This window comes from Nannobrachium achirus (genome assembly GCF_963921795.1).
Source record: "Nannobrachium achirus genome assembly, chromosome: 16".
Taxonomy (NCBI): domain Eukaryota; kingdom Metazoa; phylum Chordata; class Actinopteri; order Myctophiformes; family Myctophidae; genus Nannobrachium; species Nannobrachium achirus.
The window spans coordinates 3,272,062-3,293,273 of record NC_137823.1 but is presented as its reverse complement, the minus strand read 5'-3'; the positions used below and the strand labels follow the sequence as shown (position 1 = coordinate 3,293,273).

The window sequence follows — 21,212 nt, the reverse complement described above, 5'->3', positions numbered from 1 at the left end:
AAACTCTGAGACGCCGTAAACATTTAAGAAAGGGAAGAAAGAGGAACAGAGAGAGAGAGAGAACGAGAGAGAGCGAGAGAGATGGATAGAACGAGCAAGGTAGCTCAACATACAGTAAGTGATGTCAGTTTCTCTACTGTCCAATCACAAGTCTTGATAGGTGCAAGAGAGGAAGTTGTGCTGTTGGCGCTCGTCCGGTCATTCAGTCCCGTTGGCCAGTTTGCTCTCTGTTCATCTACGAATCAGTCAGCGTCGACTGAAACCTGCAAACAATTAGCGATCCGATTCCAACCAGCACGGTTACGACTGCGCGTCTCTTTGTGCGGCGGTGGCGACCGAGCGCGCCTCGTTCGCCAGTCGCCGGGCGTGTCTTTGATCCCGCACCCCGGCCTCCCAGGCGCCGCTCTCAGAGAGCGACGCCACGCGGCTCAGCGAGTCGTACCCCGCCGAGGCCAGGGAGGCGGCGTACATGGGCATGCCGATGGACACCAGCCAATCGGAGACCGTGTGGACGTTGCCGGGGGACGCCGGCTTCCGGCACATCTCGGTCAAACCTCCGGAGGGGATCTGAAAGAACAGAACGACAACGTTATAGAGACCTTTCAAAATGATGACACGTTAATACAATGCGTTTAAAACCCATTTAGGCCTAGAATTATTGAGTGCTTTAACCAGTGAAAAATAGCAGATATACAAGCTCACAAAGCTTGTAGATCTGCTATTTTTGGAAAAAGTGATGAAAATGTGTGCAAATCTTTATGTATCTTCAAAGTGAACGTTTGTAACTCAGATTTCGCTTCTGGGTGGTCCCTGGAACTATAATATTTTGAGATATGAATATTTTTTTACAGGGGTCCTTCACATGAAAAAGGTTTGAGAACCACTGACATAGTAGTCTCTCAAGAACAGACTAACTAAGCTCCAGTTAAGTGAAAAGGACCTCTTCTTTGACAATGGCTGGCCAGATTGCTGACATAGAAACATAGGTTTTTCAAAAAACCTTAGAAGGATTCAAAAGACACTTATAGAATCGGGTCAAAATTCTAATTTTCAAGATTTTTCAAAAATAGCAGATCTACAAGCTCGCAGCGCGGCACTCGGTGCCGCGCTGTGAGCTTGTATATCTGCTATTTTTCAATAGTTAAAGCATAAAATAATGATACACAATATGTGTACTCGTTCTGAATGAGTTAATTAGTCCCCCCAGGGATTTCCCGGCCATTCGTGGATTTTTCTGCCGTCCGCGGAATAACAGTAAAACCTGACATTACATCAGTTCTTACTCCTATTATAAAACGATGTGTAGCCTACATGGTGAGGCCACCTCATAGGACCTTGCTTCACAGGGCCCTGGGGGAAGAGTTTGACTGATGGACGCTGGACGGTCCCACATTCCTACATGAAACTATGTCCTGATATATGGTTCCTCTATGCCTATGGTCCTGGCAATGACAATGCTAATGCAGGAGAGAATAAATATTACACCCATACTAGATATCCTCTAAAAATGTAATTACTATTGGCATGGTTTGGATGACAATATAGTCTTTGCAACAGATACTAAATGTTAAAAACAAAAAGTAAAAAAAGTATAGATTTAATATTTGATTTTTATTCTCAAAAACAATTATTCAAATATTTGATTATTCTAACCACTAATTACAATTAATTGTAGCTAAGGGTTTTACTTGATTATTAGAACTAAATCATTTTTTTGATTAATAACTCAATAATTTTAGTTTGTTTTTTAACCCATACACAGCCAAATCGCCTTCCATCGCCTTTTTTAGTAGGCCCTGCCAGCCAGATTGACTTTCATCGCCTTTTTGATCTTTTCTTTTTTTTTTTTTTTTGAGCAAAAACGGACTATTATAGGTTCATATAAGTGTAAGCATTGGATTTGCGCTGGAAATGACGTCATGGTCTGCCCATGCGTTAGCATGAGCCTTTCATTAGCATTAGCAAGTGGCTGTGGTGACAGAGTGGCCACCCAGCATCATAGTCGATGGTTTAAAACACACGATCGCGCGCGCATCGGCATGCACGTTCGCTCACGTTGCCCGGACCGGCCGCTCCATTAAAAACAATGGCCGCGGCCATTCTAGTCCAGGCTATCCCAAGGCTGGAAGACCTAATCGTTGGCGCTCTCTAGTGGTATATTAAATCCACTACAGTCTACAATCATAGTATGCCTGCTTGGTTGCTGTACTGTATAACTGAAAAATTAATAATATTCCTGGCATTATAAGCGCTCAAGCATATTGTAAGTTATGAGTGTTAATGTCCGCGGAATCAAGAATTGTTCTCCGCAGAATTCTGCAGAATCCGGATTGTTCTCAGCGGAATCAAGCCTTTTTCTCCGGATTCCTGGGGGGACTATTTAATGACTTTCTGCATTGACTGTTGGAGCCTGGAGAGGGGAGTTCAGTGTGTGACTTACAGCCATGCGGTGCTGTTTGCGGAGCTCCTTGACGCGCAGCTGGTCCATGGTGGAGGCTACGTCTTTGACGGGCTGTTCTAAGTCCTCTGAGTAGCGCTGAACCAGGGCCTGGGGGATCCCACAGCGGCCATGCTGGACCGAGAGAAAGACACACACATACACAGAGAATGAGAACATGTTAATAGTAGTACAGGAATGCAGACTGCTACACAGGGACGTGCAGCAAATGTTTGAGAGGCAGGGGCTGTCATTTCTAAAAGGGCCTTTTGGTGGAAATATCGAAAATAGCCGACCTCCAAGCTCACAACGCGTCGCAGCTATTTTCGGTATGTGAAACCACACTGAACTAAGCATAATCAATACGGGAGACATTGCTGCATTCAAGTTCAGGAGAGTTTGGACGAGGTAATTCTCTTGAATGCTGCCTTCAGGTATGGCATGGAAAGAGGGGGGCGTTAGCATTTCTTTCACCATGGTAAAAACTGCATTCATGGTCTGGAGAGGGCACGTTTTACAGACTGATAAAAGGGCAGGGGCTCAAGCCCCCTTTGATGTCTATGTGTGCACGTGCCTGCTGCTAAACATAAGGAGGACATCTTGATGAAAAAACAAATGCGCGCGCGCGCACACACACACACACACACACACACACACACACACACACACACACACACACACACACACACACACACACACACACACACACACACACACACACACACACACACACACACACACACACACACACACACACACACACACACACACGTCTCCAGCGAGTTACGAGAATTGGTCCACAAAAAACACAAAACATCCACAGACACTGACCCTGTGGAAAGAATTTCCTCCTTGAGGACAAATAAACTATCTCTCCAGTGCTATCTATCCCTTGCATTCCTACAGGGACAAATCTAGATTCCAAAGGGGGACAAAAAAAGTTTAAAAAGCAACGCAGATCTTCACAACAAAGGAGGTCTGCCTGTTGCAGAAAACCAACATTGTCAAGGCTAATACCAGGGACGTGCTGGCCATTGGGAAAAGCGGGACAACTCCCGAACGGACGGTTCATTCCCGGCTGGTCCAGGCCGACCATTAGGAAAAAAATGTAAATAAAATGTCGGCCTTCTTTCCATTTTGGGGGCTGGGCAGCCAACAAAGTAAATTGTCACTGTCGGGCAGAAACCTCGTATCTCCAAGTTTCAAATGTATTAATTTTTTCGCAAAGCAAAGCCATGCTTCATCATACAAAGACGTTGCACAAAAGTAGTGAAAACAGCAGATCTACATGCACACAACGCCTCGCACCGCGAGGTGTTGTGTGCTTGTAGATCGGCTGTTTTCACTAGTTTAAATCATTTTTAAAATGATAAATACAAAACAAACGGTTTTGGCCATACAAGGTTTCCACCCGACAACGACGATAATTGGCCCACTGGCTTGTCACTTGTCATGATCTGAAATGGCAAATCTTTGAGTAGCAGCAGCGCTATAGAGAGAGATCTCTCTCTATAGCGCGCAATGAGGGTCTCTACAACTCTTTTTCCCGGGCTGAATCAGGGGCCCAGCACATCCCTGGCTAATACAATCGGGCTACACTGAATGTATTTAAGACCAGAGACAAGGTTTGTTGACAGAGGCTTGAATGACAAGCGCATGTTTTAGATTATAGCATGAGTTGGATTAGCACAGAGGAGCCCCTTTTATTTTATGTGCTCATTGTGGACATTATGAGACATGAGAAGCTCAGATGTGGATGTTTATGGGCGAGTGAAGCAGACTAATAATCTCATATTACAAGCCAACGCACAGAGGAACGACGGGCTGGGAAGGGAGACAAGAGCAGACAGAGAGAGATATGAAGAGGCTGAGACCGTAATAAAACTGTCTTGTTCTAAAAACACCAAGCGGGAGAAGAATGTGAAAGTCAGAGAGCAACATGCATGGACAATATGATAGAAAACAACAACATTTTGAGTATGGCCTCTTTTGGCCTGTGAGAGACTAAAGCTGGTTGCACACTGCTGCGTTTTTCGGGCCGAATATCGGACTGAATTTCGGAGCACGCAAATAAAAAAATCAACCTCACGTTATGTCAGTCACGTTTGCACACTGCCGCCCGTTTCGCGCACCACTCGGTCCCTTGCTCTCTCTATCTCTCTCTCTCTCCTTGCCCTGAAAAACGCATTTCGCAACGAAAAACGCAGCAGTGTGCAACCACCTTAAATGTTGAATAGAGCCTGACGACCTTTTGGGTCCCGGGCTGATCCTGATTTTGGAGAATCCTAGACCACCAATTACCAATATTTTGACCAATGTTTTGGCAAAAAAGTGCAAAATCTTTAACCAAGAAAGTCGTAAAAAAAATTGGGACACGTCGGTTGCATAATTGCCATTGCCGATGTCGTCCAAAAAGTAGATTAATGGTCAAATATCAGCCGTTCTAATTTAACCCCTAACCTGCTCAGTTAGGGCTTCAGTGTCTTAGTGCCTTTTGGTGGGAATATCGGAAATAGCAGACCTCCAAGCTCACAACACGTCGTGCTGCAACCCGTTGTGAGCTTGGAGGTCAGCTATTTTCGATACTTGATACCACACTGAACTAAGCTTAATCAAGTCAATACTGGAGATGTGGTGTAACGGCATGGATTTCTACACAGAGAGGGCAATTCTTTCAACATAAGATGCTGCATTCAAGTTCAGGAGAGTTTGGACAAGGCAATTCTCTTGAATGCTGCCTTCAGGTATGGCATGGAAAGAGGGCATTTGTATTTCTTTCACCATAGTAACAACTGGAGAGGGACAGATAAAAGGGCCCCCTTTGATGTCTATGTGTGCACGTGCCTGGTGGAGGGCATAAGGAGGAAGAAGGTATGTAATGGTCACACAGCTCATACAGCCAGACACCCAACCTGACCTGCTGTTCTCCCTGCCAGCCAGGATAACAGGGCCCCTCAAAGGCCTCCTCCTGGGCAGCCTCTACCACGTATGTTGGATCACTGCACTTTATGATGTGGGTTCAGTCTCTCATTAGGTCCTTGCTCTGTGCTGTGTGCGTGTGCGTGTGCGTGTGCGTGTGCGTGTGCGTGTGTGTGTGTGTGTGTGTGTACACACAGCTTGCTTTAATGCCAATTACACCACCGCAAAGAAGGGGGGGGGGGGGGGGGGGGGTGGACTCCAAAGAGACCGTCAACATTGTGTTATGACGGGTTTGCTGTGTGTACAGTAGCGTGTCTCTGCTGTCGGGCCGAAACCTCTTAACTCCAACATGTTCAAATCCATTTTCATTTTCGAGAAAATGAGCTCAAGTGGAGTTAGGAGGTTTTGACCGAAGGGCTTTTCACTACTTTTCATTGGTTCAATATTATTTTAACCAACACACAGACGTAAAGGGTGTTCAATAGCACATATTTATGAAAAAAAAGAGAGGGCCAATCGGGTGGAGTTAGCTGGTTTGGCAGAAAGTGTGGAGTTAGGAGGTTTTGTCCCCAAGCACTTTTTACTACTTGGTTCTAACTCCATTGGTTCAATATTATTTTAACCAGTAAGACTCCCTAATCGGGAGATAAGCGACTGTCGGGTCGCAGCGTGATTTTAGGGCAAAATGTGCAGTGTCCAAAAATGTGTTTAAAAAAATAGGCCTGAAGGTGGCGCTAAATGGGACAGATCCATGTTGATGAGATGAGTGTAGACATACTGTGTACCGATTTGCGTGATTTTAGGGCAAAATGTGTAGGAGCAGTGTCCAAAAATGGGTTTTAAAAAATCGGCCTGAAGGGGGCGCTAAATGGGACAGATCCATGTTGATGACATGAGTGTAGACATAATGCGTATAGATTTGCGTGATTTTAGGGCAAAATCTGTAGGAGTAGTGTCCAAAAATGTGTTTTAAAAGGATCCCTGGCTAATACGACAATTATGTCATTTGTCCTCTATAACTACAATGTAAAATTAAAAACACCTTAAATATTTTATTTCTTCTAGAAATAGCTAATATTTCACTCAATAGGGGAAATGCCTGTTGCAACTTGATGATGTCATAAATGTCATGTGTCATTTTTATGGCATGCATGTGCAAAAAAACTAAACACAAACAAATTTGAAATATTGATTTGATGCTCATATTAACCATAGGAACTATTATGTTTGTTTTTATTTGCACATGCATGCCATAAATTCCATAAGGATAGATCACAAATTACATTTATGACATCATCTACTTGCGACGGGCATTTCCCGTGCATTTAAAAAATTGGCCTGAAGGTGGTACTAAATGGAACAGATCCATGTTGACGACATGAGCGTAGACATACTGTGTACCGATTTGCGTGATTTTTGGCCAAAAATTGTAGGGCTGGGGACACATTTATGTGTCCATAAATGTGTTTTGCAAGAACTGGCCTCAGGGCGGCGCTAGAAGAGGGTCATGTGAGAATTGATGGTGGTTTGGCAGGCAAGGAGTGTGTGTGCAAAATTTGGCTTGGATCGGGGCAACGGTTGCGGAGATATGAGCAGGGGAAAAGTGTGACGCGTGACTGACTGACTGACAGCTGGTGGAGGTTTTGATAATAACTGCGACCTGACGATCGCAACCAACACTCAGATGTAGGGATGTACCGAAAGGAAAATTCTTGGCCGAAACCGAATACCGAATATAGGAAACACTTGGCCGAATACCGAATAGCCGAATTCTTAATTATATATACCTTTTTTTTTTTTTTTACAATTGCTGTCATGGCTGTGCCTCTGTTGTAGAGCTACATGTTTATGGCAATAAGTATAAGGGCCCATTGAGTTATTTAAAACATATATTTATTTATTGTGTAGAATTATTTACTATTGTGTAGTAAATTTGTATTAAAAGACTATGTCTCAAAAATTAACATGCTAAATTATTGCAAAATAAAGAAATATCAATGTAAAAAAATTATTCGGTAGTATTCGGTATTCAGTATTCGGTAATGTTCGGTATTTGGTATTCGGTACTATTCGGTATAATTATTCGGCCATGAAATCAAACTGAACCGAAACCGAATATGCATTTTTTGGCACTATTCAGCCGAATATTTTCGGTGGCCGAATATTCGGTGCATCCCTACTAAGATGTAAAGGGTGTTCAATAGCCCTGATTTATGCCAAAAAAATCTAAAACCTCAAAAATGGAGTTAAGAGGTTTTGACCAGACACTGACAGTGACGAAATACAATACTAATGTGGTAGCAGTGTGCCTCTGCTACTCCACTTCTTGCTAATAGGAACCCAGCTGGGCTGTGATCTTGCGAACACAACAATTTCTTACTTTATCTCAAGCCTGGGGTCTGGCCCCGTGGATGAATATTTTACAACCGCCGCCTGCCTTCAGTGAGATTCAGACCATAAACCTAACAGTCTGAACCGCAAACCATAGTAACACTCAGCCCACTGTCTCTTGTTCTCATAGGCTGGGTTTCTGTGTTATTGTAGACGCGCATACACACACAAAACACATCTGAATGAAAGCACACGGGGCATGCACACACATACACAACAAAGTACAATCGTGCACACTTGGGTGTCGCACCAAATTCTGGGCCCTGGGTACAAGGAGTCATTGACTGGGAACGCATTATTTTGTGCTTTAACTATTAGCAGACATACAAGACAGCTCACAAGCTTGCGAGCTTGCAGGTCTGCTATTTTTGAAAAATAGTGAAAATTTGTGTCAAATCTTGCTAAGTTTTTTTGAAAAAACCTGTTTCCCATCTCAAAATATTTCCCCAGAAGCAAAATTTTAGTTACACATGTTTGCTTAAAAAAAAATATATATATATATATATATATATATATATTCAAAGATTTGCACACATTTTCAAGACTTTTCAAATCTACAAGCTCACAGCGCGCTGTGAGCTTGTATATCTGCTATTTTTCAATAGCTAAAGTATAACAATAATTAAGGCCCCTCCACCTTGGGCCCTAGTAACTCAGTCCCACTTTCCCCCCCCTTGTGACGCCCCTGTGTGCACACCATCCTAGCAAGCACACAACAAAAACATAAGAAACGACTGCACACTCTATTAGTCTCCGTGTCGGAGCCAAACTGCTCCCAAAACAAGCTGATGTTGTGGGGCTAACAGAGAGACATTTTACAGCTTCTGAGCTACAATCAAATCATGACTTAGTCAAGTTAGGCATGTTATGATGTCGACCCCAAAGGCCCCGACGCCAGACACAATATAACCACGGCTGTCTGGAACTGTAGTTTGACACTTACTGTGAAAATATGAGCGTATGTCTGTTCTTTATGGGCAGAATATGTTGTGGTTTTAAGCCATTTAGAACGGGTACACCTTATTGTGTATTATTATTTTATGCTTTAACTATTGAAAAATAGCAGATCTACAAGCTTGCAGCACGGCACCGAGTGCCGCGCTGCGAGCTTGTAGATCTGCTATTTTTGAACAATCGTGAACATTTGAATTTTGACCCAATTCTACAAGTGTCTTTTGAATCCTTCTAAGGGTTTTTTTTTTTTAAAACCTATGTTTCTATGTCAGCAATCTGGCCAGCCATCGTCAAAGAAAAGGTCCTTTTCACTTAACTGGAGCTCAGTTAGTCTTTTCTTGAGAGACTACTATGTCAGTGGTTCTCAAACCTTTTCATGTGAAGGACCCTCAAAATTACATGTAGTTGGCCACGGACCCCCATCTCAAAATATTTAGTTCCATTTTTGTTACAAACGTTCGCTTTAAAAATATATATATTCAAATATTTGCACGCATTTTCACGACTTTTTCAAAAATAGCAGATCTACAAGCTCGCAGCGCGGCACTCGGTGCCGTGCTGTGAGCTTGTATATCTGCTATTTTTCAATAGTTAAAGCATTCAATAATCCCAGGCCTAAATGGGTTAAGTATTTCTTAACTCATAGTCTGACCTCAGTGCACAATCATGCAAAAGTATTGTAAAGGAGCTCTCTGTCTGTGCATATGTACACAGACTACACACAGACTACACACAGTATGTAAAGTACATGACAATGTACAGTATATGATTCCACAAACGTGTCCAACAGAGGGTGCCAAAACAAAAACGCTCAGCGGCTCAACTATGTACACCTCTGGGTGTACATAGTTGCCTTGTTTCTCTGTTGCATTGCTCCTTTGGAATAATGCATGTATTTTTGTAGTAGCCCTGAAAGTTTCAGTGTTTTACATTGGTCTTACCCATTTAGGCCTAGAATTATTGAATGCTTTAACCAGTGAAAAACAGCAGATATACAAGCTCACAGCGCTGCACAGAGTGCGAGCTTGTAGATCTGCTATTTTTTTTATTTTTTTGAAGTCGTGAAAATGTGTGTAAATCTATTCATTTTCAAAGCGAATGTTTGCAACTCAAATTTTGCTTCTGGGTGGTTCCTGGAACTAAATATTTTGAGATGGAGGTCCGTGGCTAAATACATATCATTTTGGGGGTCCTTCACATGAAAAGGTTTGAGAACCACTGACATAGTATAGTCTCTCAAGAACAGACTAACTGAGCTCCAGTTAAGTGAAAAGGACCTTTTCTTTGACGATGGCTGGCCAGATTGCTGACATAGAAACATAGGTTTTTCAAAAAATCTTAGAAGGATTCAAAAGACACTTATAGAATCGGGTCAAAATTCTAATTTTCACGATTTTTAAAAAATAGCAGATCTACAAGCTCGCAGCGCGGCACTCGGTGCCGCGCTGTGAGCTTGTATATCTGCTATTTTTCAATAGTTAAAGCATAAAATAATGATACACAATAATGTGTATATTGTATTTTTCCATATCGCTCACCCCTATTATGTAATAACTGTGCCAGGCCTAGTTATTTGATAAGCAGCCTGGACTGACTGTACCTTGTCAGAGTAGGGCTCCTCCGTCAGATCGATGCCCTCCGTCTCCATCCGCTGCTCCAGGAGAGCGGGCAGGTCGGGACCCAGCTTGGCGTGCGACGCCTTCCTGGCGACCGCCACCTTGCCCCCCAGGTCTGACAGCCAGGGCGGGGGCACGGCCAGAGAGCTGCCCGGCTCCTCGGCCTGCGAGGCACAGGAGGAGGAGGGGCTGGCAGGGCTGCTCGAGGGGGTCTTGGTGGGCAGAGCCGGAGGAGGCCCGCTGCTGGGGCTCGGGGGGCTCCAGCAGCCGCCGCTGCGGACGACGGGGCTGGCGGGATGGGAGCGGGGGGTGACGGAGTGGGTCGGGGAGGGAGTCGGGGAGGGCGAGGAAGGCAGGGAGTGGGGCGGCGGGTGGCGCAGCCCGTTGGCCAGCCTCTCCTTGGACTTTTTGGCCGGCACAGGGGGAGGGACCGGAGGCTTTTTGGGATGAGTCCGAACGATCCTCTCCGCGCTCGCGTTAGATGGAGGGGGAGGACTCGGGGACAGCGACCCCGGAGGGGTGGGCGCCGGGGCGCTCGGACAGGGGGGGCGGAGGGGCAACTGGGAGGGCACGGGGGGTCGGTCGACGATCCACCCCTTGGGGCTCACCGCGGGAGGGGGGCCGGTGCGGCTCGGGGAACCTCCGTCTCCGTGTCTCTTGACGGGGCTGCCGTTGTTGCCCGACTTCGACCCCCCTCTGGCGGGCTTGAGTTCCAGGCTGGCGTCCTTCTTCTTCTGGTCGAAGCACTGCTCCCAGCGGAGGTCTCCCAGCGAGTGGGAGCGCTTCCACGCCCCGGCGGGCGGCGGGGACCCGTCCAGGTCCTCGCAGCTGCGGCTGGACGGGATGGGGGAGCGCCGGTGGTGGGCCTTGCTGCGCAGCCCCCCCAGCAGGCTGAAGCCCTTCAGGGTGGGCTTGAGGAAGAAGCTCTTGGAGAACTTGGTGCGCTGGCTCTTGCCGCTCTGCTGCAGGGCCTCGGTGGAGAGGGTCATGGGGAGGGTGGGGTAGTCCGGGGACTGGAGGCCGGCGGAGGAGCGGCCGGAGCGGCAGGATTTCTTGCTCTTCCCTGCAACACAACGTGGAAACGCTCAGCCTCACTTTGAAGACGAATATAGGTATTGCATTCATATTTATTTAGGCCTGGAATTATTGAATGCTTTAACCAGTAAAAAATAGCAGATATACAAGCTCACAGCGCGGCACCGAGTGCCGCGCTGCGAGCTTGTACATCTGCTATTTTTGAAAAAGTCGTGAAAATGTGTGCAAATCTTTGAATATATGTATTTTCAAAGCGAACGTTTGTAACTCAAATTTTGCTTCTGGGTGGTCCCTGGAACTAGATATTTTGAGATGCGGGTCCGTGGCCAAATACATATCATTTTGTGGGTCCTTCACATGAAAAGGTTTGAGAACCACTGACATAGTAGTCTCTCAAGAACAGACTAACTGGGCTCCAGTTAAGTGAAAAGGACCTTTTCTTTGACAATGGCTGGCCAGATTGCTGACATAGAAACATAGGTTTTTCAAAAAAGGATTCAAAAGAAATATAGAATCGGGTCAAAATTCTAATTCTCACGATTTTTCAAAAATAGCAGATCTACAAGCTTGTATATCTGCTATTTTTCAATAGTTAAAGCATAAAATAATGATACACAATAATGTGTACCCGTTCTAAATGGGTTAACAGAATTGACTGTTGAAAATCATAAAGCCCTTTCCTTCTTAAGCGAATGACAGACAGGGTTGTACAGCCGGCCACACCAGTAACACCATATATATACACTGTGGACAGCTTCTAACTCTGCTGTCTTTTGGGCGCTATGTCCTTTTCAAAATGAGTTATTGAATATTATACATATCTAAAGAGGAAATTGCAGGAGGCTAGAAAAATAAAGTGTTGGGAGTTTTAACAAATGTTAACTTATCCTCACAGAAAAACATACATAATCTACTAAACTAAAAAAGATCTACCAGAGCAACTCAGGCTAACTGATGAATCTTAAATGGCAGATTTGGATCTTTTCCTGTATCATTTGCAGATTAATTGCCATTGGAAGGACCCAACGCTCAATTCACACCAGCGGCGGCCAATGCTAGTTCACAACGCTAAAATGCAACAAATTGGGCGTGTGCAAGAGTAACACCTGTCACGGTGTAACAACTGTGTCTGCTACCAAGGTAAAGAAATGGAACGTTAGAGCAAATTTCGTCAACAAACTAGCAGCTGTAAAGGTGAAATTAGAAAAAGAAATTGAGCAGCTACATGAGCTAAGTGGAAAATGTAAAGACTTATTTCATCTTATGCCATCCTGCATAAAAATGTATTAGTCAATATGGTGACACCCCTTGTAGCTCTGTGATTAAAGCATTCGTCTACACATGTATGGAAAGGAATGCTGCCAGGTCCTCGCAGGCTCGCACCCAAGGATATATTAAATACATGCATACTGTATTGGGTACAATGTGAAGCGTCCCAACACGGTGTGAAAAGCCACTAGTCTCCATAGTCTTTGCATTGAAACTTGACGCATTCACTAAACGTGCCAGCGCTGTGACCTGCCGGTGTGAATTAAGCGTACTGCCTCTTAAGCAGGGGTCTTCAACAGGGGGTCCGGGACCCCCAGGGGGTTCCTTAGAGTTACTACAGGGAGGCTGACAAATCCTTTTGTGATAGGATCATTCTTTTAAATTTAACAACTTGAACCCTCGCGCATCCCTTTTCCGAGGAGAACTTTAGACAAAAATAGCAGATCTACAAGCTCTCAACGCCTCGCGCTGCGAGGCGTTGAGAGCTTGTAGATCGTCTATTTTTGGCAAATATGTTTGGTGTCAAGCTAAAAAAAAGAGCAGACCAAGTACATAGTGAAAGATCAAGTTTACGAAATATCGACGATTCAAGTGGTTAAATGTCACAAAAACTGATGACAGTGCTGTCAAACAAGTCTATGAACTCGATGAAAATCCGCATCACACATAGGCCTATGTAGTGGGGGTCCCTGCTTCATCTCTCTCTCCTTGGCCTGAAAACGTTGAAGACCCCTGCTCTTAAGAGTTTGATCGATTACTTATCGTCATATCATGAGGAATCCTGACTGAACGTACTCTAGACAAGGGCGTTCCAAACATCACAGCACAAGAAAGGGGCCAAGATGACTTACCATCCAGCTCCAGTCTTAGAGAGTTATGAAGAGAAGGATGGAACCATAAACGTATGCCATGCCAAAGATTAGGAATGAAGTGATGACAGAAATAGATGAGATGTTATATCATTGTCTCCTCCTCGGTTGGCAAACGGTATTGGCACATATTGTACTGCCCTTTGTCAGCAAAGGATTTTCTTTTTTTAATTTGCTTCACAGCTTAAAGATTTGCAATCTGTCATTTTAATCGCCTTGTACATTTGGGGATTTAATATTTCGGGTGGGAGCGAAGTCAAATATTGACAAAGAATCAGAGCTTGCTTGTGTATTGTATATGCAGTGCTGGCTGAGGAATGCATATATGCATCAAACAGTCATATTTCAATAAAACAATCTCCCCTTTGCAGATACTCATTCGTAATATTATTGATATTGATATAATAAACAGTTGGTGGAGCAAATCTACCTTTGTTCAATAGTAAAACGCACATAGGCTTTCTCTGTGAGCTACAGGGCGTACTCAATGAATAATGGGCGCAACCTCAGCAAATAATTAGTTATCAGACTCAACTGTGCTTTCCTCTGCAGTTGTGCCAATATCTTCCTAGTAGGACCATCAGTATAAAGGAGTACTGGCAATAATCAGCTAGGATATGCAACTGTCAGGGAATTTTCCCAACCCATTTAGGCCTAGAATTATTGAATGCTTTGCTTTAACCAGTGAAAAACAGCAGATATACAAGCTCACAGCGCGGCACCGAGTGCCGCGCTACGAGCTTGTAGATCTGCTATTTTTGAAAAAGTCGTGAAAATGTGTGCAAATCTTTGAATAGATGTATTTTCAAAGCGAACGTTTGTAACTCAAATTTTGCTTCTGGGTGGTCCCTGGAACTAAATATTTTGAGATGGGGGTCTGTGGCCAAATAAATATAATTTTGGGGGTCCTTCACATGAAAAGGTTTGAGAACCACTGACATTAGTAGTCTCTCAAGAACAAACTAACTGAGCTCCATTCAAGTGAAAAGGACCTTTTCTTTGACGATGGCTAGCCAGATTGCTGACATAGAAATATAGTTTTTTCAAAAAACTTTGGAGGATTCAAAAGACACTTATAGAATCGGGTCAAAATTCTAAGTTTCAAGAAAATAGCAGATCTACAAGCTCGCAGCGCGGCTGTGGTGCCGCGCTGTGAGCTTGTATATCTGCTATTTTTCAATAGTTAAAGCATAAAATAATGATACACAATAATGTGTACCCGTTCTAAATGGGTAAAAGACATTTTTTGTTGATTTCAAAACATTCTATTAAAGTAGTGCTTTAGGGGTGCCCGCTGGCCTACTGGTCCAGGCGCATACCACTTAGGCATTGCCACATAGGCATGGATGCCTGGCGGCGGTTCAATTCCCGATCCGGACGACCCATGCCGCTCCCCATCTCTCCCCCCCACTTCCTGTCAGTCTTACTGTCCTATCCAATAAAGGCATAAAAGCCCAAAAAACAAATCTAGTGCTTTAAGTTACCCGAACGTAGCAAGTGCGCATTTGAAAGGGAGTATTTATAGAGGCAAATACTATGTTCACGGCATGTATCGGAGCGTCTAGGAGCTACATGGAAAGTGAACAGACACAGAAGAAAGTTTATTAATAAAAACAGAACAGAAAATTTTTCTGGGTTCTACGGTCCCATTTATGGACATACAGTGCTTCGCCAGTGGATCCGTCGGCCTAGGGGGCCACAGGCACCTTTAGGTACCTACTGTTCCCTCACAGATGGGCGGGTCTAAAAATTAGGGGGGAGTGTGAAGACATACTGCGTGTACGAGCTACTAATGGAAACAAAGGAGAAGTCCGGGAAGGAAATTCAGACACCTGTGTGATTTAATTCCACGTTTCCCCTTCTCTGAATTTAAAACGACACAAGCTCCTTTATGAATTCTAATTAGTCGCTCTGATGCAACATTTTCAGATTTCTAAAGATGAAGACAACTTTTCCAAAGGCAAACTGCCTTCATCAGAGTTAATCTGCGATCCAAAATTAACTCTCTGATTAACACTGCATTTCTATTTTGGTTGATGAACTCATCTACGACTATGACTAGTTTGACGAGTTATATTAACACATTGACCGCCATTTTAACATACCTCCGTACTCCCACCTGCCATTCGTCTCCATAGACTTCCATGTAATTGGGTGTGCACGGATCATGCACACCCATGCCTAGATAATGCACCACGTGTGTCCACATTGCTCACAGCTTTCAAACAAAAAAATCTGAATGGAAATCCGTTCAGGCATTCATGAGATAACAGCCACTATGTTTAACAAAGATGGCTGCCAAAATGGCTGCCATGCTTGAAAGATGGGGTTGCTATGGGGGTTAAACATGCAATTTCGCGATTGCTATCATGCCTACTCCATTTTTGGGGGTCAAAATTTTTTTTTTTTTTTTAATTCTCGGAACTATCGGGCCTGGCGGGGAAAGACATTGGAATAATCTCGGGACTATCGGGCCTGGCAGGGAATGAGTTAATGGGTCCACTCTGCCTATGACGAGTTTGACCTAAAAAATATATATATATATTTTTTGGACCCCATTCTATCTAGTAAACATGATTTCAATCGCGATTTTGCATGTTTCACCCCCATACAACCCCATCTTTCAAACAGGGCAGCCATCTTTGTTTACATAACATGTAAAACATAATGGCTGCTATCTCATGAATGCCTGAACGGATTTCCAATCGGATTTTTTTGTTTGAAAGCTGTGAACATCCTGCACACACGTAGTGCATGATCTGTGCATGGGCGTGCATGATCCGTGCACTATAAATTACATGGAAGTCTATGGAGACTTCTGGCAGGAAAACCTGAAAGACGACTATTCAAAATGGCAGTAAATGAGTTAAGGGGGTCTACATATGTGGGCCAGGTTGTCAATAAATTGTCAATAAATTATTGCACCAGAGCTACTCGTCATTTCTCTATTAATGAAGCATAAATGAAAATGATGCAGTGTTCGTCACGGTACCGTAGAACCCAGAAATCGTAAGCAGAATGCAGAATGTGTGCTGCATGTTATGCAGTTAAAGGGATATTTCACTTAAAAAAAAAACTTTGGTAATTTTATCGTCTAATCGGGCTTTTATGAACACCCTGAACAGATTAATTTATTTGATTAAATATTTAGATATTTGATGTAAATGTTACCAGGCCCTCCTCCTCCATGCTCACGTATTAGGAGGTTAGTATAAGTCACCAGAAAAAAATAATGGGTGTTTTTGATAAATCTATCATGGTTAAAATGCAGTTTGAAGTTACAATGGGTGTGTATGGGGGGAAGCCCTGTAGGAGGAGGGCCTGTTAACATTTACATCAAATATCTAAATATTGAATCAAGCAAATTAAAAACTGTTCAGGGTGTTCAAAAAAGCCTTATTAGACGATAAAATTACAAAAGGGTTTTTTGAAAGTGAAATATCCCTTTGAGACGTTTAGTGGGATGGAAGGAAAAATAGACACATAGAAAGAAAGAAAGAAAGAGACATGAAATAAAGCAAGCAGGACCGAGTCCTTCTGTTATAGAAGTGGTTTTTATTCCACAACTGAAATCTCTACTGTGGCAAATTGCACAATTTACTGTTTGAACTGTACGACACGTACATACACACACACACACACGCGCGAGTATACACACACACACACACACACACACACACACACACACACACACACACACACACACACACACACACACACACACACACACACACACACACACACACACACACACACACACGCACACGCACACACACTCACATAGTACACACATAAAGGGGAACACGGTGGTAAAGCTGGAACCCATTAGATGGAGAAAGAGAAGATAAGCCATGACAAAGTAATGGTTTATGAGTTGTTGAGCTATTATTAACAGAAAGTTGTGTTGTGGGACGGAAAGCAAAGCACACAATCTGGCAAGTCTTCAAAATAAATTGAAAAAAAGGGGGGGGAGAAGAAATAAGACCTTGATATACTGCAATAATAAGAACAAAGATAAAAGGATCATTTACAATCTATGCACTACAATTCAAAAAAATATTTTCATCCATCGTCTTTTTTTTTAGGCACATCTGAGTATTTGTGCGACATGGTCACTGTTAGAAGTAAACACAAGCAAAGGTGACATCTTGAAATGGTTACGGATACAAAGAGATTGCAATGCCGCTTTTTGATTTGTCACTAAATTGATTGGATTTGTCGCTAAATCGTTGGATAATACCACCCTAGCTCTGGTCCATAGCGTTAGCGGAGTTCTCCCTAACGCTATGTTCGTCTACCTCCCCATATCCTTGGCAAATCCAGAAAGACCCGTCGTCTGGTCCGAAAATAACAAAAACTGTTTCGCCCCTCACCAAACCAAAGGTATCAATGGACAGTTGAAAACGTACTCTACTTAGTGGACGCAGTCTGAGCCCCCCACCACACGATTAAAATAAATTTATAGTGCGAAATGAAATATATTCCTCCGGATGGAGACTCCAACTCAGTGAGTGCCAACTCACTACTGCCGCGCAGGTCAGAGGACCGCTTTAACAGAGCATTAGTCTCATTGGGTGTTATTCAGCTCTGCGACGCTGGAAGCGCTGTTTCGTAAAAACAGTATTCAACCAGGAAGAGTGTCTCCATCCAGTGGAATATTTTTCATTTCACCCTATAAATGTATTTTAATCGTGTGGTGGGGGGCTCAGACCACATCCACCAAGTAGAGTAAGCTTTCAACTGTCCACTGATACCTTTGGTTTGGTGAGGGGCGATTTTATTTTCGGACCAGAAGTTTTCCGGATTTGCCAAGGATATGGGGAGGTAGACGAACATAGCGTTAGGGAGAACTCCGCTAACGCTATGGACCAGAGCTAATACCACCCCAGCAAAACACAGGTGTTCACGGGCCTTGTTCCAGGCTCAAACACCTGCAGTATATTTAGCAGAACAACGGTCCTCCTGGTATCCCTACACTAACTCCACCCCTACAGGTGGAGGAGGAGGTGGCCTGGGTCGGGGTCCCAGTGAGCTTGTTCCCAACAGAACAGTTCTGTGCATTGGGCAGGGTCTTTGGCTTTGCACACAGGAGGAGGACTCCGCCATTGTGGGGCGGCGGACCAGGCTTAGCGGCCTGCGACCTGCCGGGTCCCTCTCGGCCGCTATGACGACGGGGCGTCGGCACCAATGATGACACAGAATGCCTACGGGATGGGGAGAGCGGGTGGAAAAGAGTGGAGCGTGAAAGGACAGAAAAAGAGAGCGCGGAGATAAAAAGAAAAAAAGGGAGGGAGTTTCTCCAGAGGATGGCTGTTTGTCTATGGTGATATGGCAGATAGAGAGTTTGATTGGCTTGGCAGGCGAACCGGTCCAGAGATGGTGAGATGGACTGGGTGTTAGAATGCTGAAGCATGGGCAAGAGGGCGGAGCAAGGGTGGAGGAGGAGTCAAGTAGGAACAGTCACAGTCACTGTTACATAACTGGGGGCTCGTCCGGGATGTGTAGCGCTAGGCTAGGCCCAGGTTACGCTATAATCCCAGGGGAATCCCAATTGGCTAATGCTAGGCAAGGCTAGGCAAGGCTAGGCTAGGCTATCATTACCATTCTCCAGGTTCTCATTGCTCTCGTAGCAGCCGGAGTCGCGAGGGGAGTCTCCCACCAGGCCGCGGCCGTCCGACAGCAGCTTCTCCTGGGAACCCGACAAGCCACTGCGCTCGGGGTCGCTGCTGCCTGGAAAACACAGCGGCAGAGGATGAGGGTTGGGTGGTACTCAACCTTTTCAGGCCGCGACCCCCAAAATAACCATATTTTAACTGGGGACCCCCCAACCTGACGAGCACTAAGAGTTGAGGCCTAACATTTTGTATAACACGGTTCTATAACACGAGGCGTTGTGAGCATGTAGATCAGCTATTTTCACAATTTCTGCCTCTAATATTTGACAATTTGGCCAATGTTTAATTTATCATTTCAGAGGTAATAAAAAGTCCTTGATTTGTCACTTTAGAAATGTGCTATACATTTAAACGTTGTTGGTTTGTTTACTGTTGAGTGAGAAATCATGTGTTGCACATTAAGTTAATCATCTGGGGACCCCCCCAAAATAATTTGTAGACCCCCCTGGGGGTCCCGACCCACAGGTTGAGAACCACTGGTCAAGAGTGTCAAAAGGGCAGTGTCTCACATTACTTAAATGAAAGAAGCATCAATGCTGCAATATAGAAATACTTACTGTTACAAAGTCTACAAAGTCTGGAATTCAACATTTACTTGACTAAAAGTACAAAAGTATTGTATTGTAAGTCTTTTGAAAATAGCAGATCTACAAGCTCATGAAGCGTCACATTGCAACACATTGTGAGCTTGTAGGTCGTTTTTAACTAAAATATTTTCTTCTAACGTTCACTTACTGTCGTACTCCTGCAGCAGCTCCACAGCAGTGAGCAGCACGGCGCGGTGCTGGGGGTCCTTGATGTTCAGCTCGTCCAGGTCCTCCTCCTCCAGCAGCTTGAAGGTGTCCAGGTCCTCGTAGCCGTTGAACAGGAAGGTGGGCATGTGCTCCTGCAACGAGACCACACAGAGGGCCAGGGTTAGAGCACTGTACTGTAGGTCGAGGTTTTGAGAACGTTTAACTTATAATTATATTTCTGACAATGAAAAAACTCCTTTAATGCCCAATATAACGATATAAGGTAGGGTAAGTGATATTTTTTGCGACCATCAGGTCACAGTTACTATCAAAACCTCCACCGGCTGTCAGTCTGTCAGTCAGTCTGTCAGACTGTCCATCACGTTGACGTTACACTTTTGCCCTACTCATATCTCTGCCAACGTTGCCCCTATCCATGCCAAACTTTGCACACACACTCCTTGGCTGCCAAACCACAACCTCCACCTCCTCATTTCTCACATGGCCCTCTTCTAGTGCCACCATCAGGCCAATTTTTGGACACTGCTCCTACAGATTTTGCCCTAAAAATCACGCAAAGTGGTATACAGTCATGTCATCAACATGGATATGTCCCATTTAGCGTCACCATCAGGCAGATTTTTTCAAACACATTTTTGGACACTGCTGACCTGACGGTCGCTTATCTCCCGATTAGGGAGTCTTGCTGGTTTGGATAAGACAAAAAGTCAGTTGTTAAAGTTCTATATTCTGATAGTAACCATTGCTATAGAGTCCCTGTCTCCACAGCTCTTTAATGAACAGAAAATACATTTTCAGGAGGGTGACAACCTTTCAGCCATTTATCAGCTTCATTTTTCCAATCCTAATTTTGTCTTCTCATTTATTCGTGTCATCACAATGACAATCTAAATGACAATAAAACTGAGATCATCATCTTCGGCCATAACCCCACCCTTCCTGTAAACACCCTGGGCCCCCTCACATCCAACATTCACACCAGTGCAAAGAACCTCGGCGTCATATTCGACTGCAACTTCAAATTCAATACACAGATTAGTGCCGTTGTCAAAACCAGTTTTTATCATCTCCGCCTACTTGCTAAAGTTAAACCCTACCTCCCAGCCAAACAATTCGAAACCGTCATACATTCTTTTATCTCTACTAGACTAGACTACTGTAACGCCCTGTACTATGGAACTGACCAAACCGCACTTAGACGCCTGCAATTAGTTCAAAACGCCGCTGCCCGCCTTCTTACCGGCACCAAAAAATTTGACCACATCACTCCAGTTCTCATCTCTCTCCATTGG

The 21,212-nt window shown here is 44.3% G+C and overlaps 1 protein-coding gene across 1 annotated transcript in view; it reads right to left on the bottom strand.

Moving 5' to 3' along the window:
* Window positions 1–300: 300 nt before the first annotated feature.
* sash1a (SAM and SH3 domain containing 1a) overlaps window positions 301–21,212 on the bottom strand; it is a gene marked incomplete at both ends in the record, with an annotated part of 456,478 nt that continues 435,566 nt past the window's right edge. Inside the window, 5 exons of the mRNA XM_080744028.1 lie at window positions 301–567; window positions 2,441–2,572; window positions 10,302–11,380; window positions 19,092–19,220; window positions 19,901–20,051. Coding sequence (XP_080600154.1) covers window positions 301–567; window positions 2,441–2,572; window positions 10,302–11,380; window positions 19,092–19,220; window positions 19,901–20,051 — 1,758 coding nt within the window. The remainder of the gene's footprint in view (window positions 568–2,440; window positions 2,573–10,301; window positions 11,381–19,091; window positions 19,221–19,900; window positions 20,052–21,212) is intronic.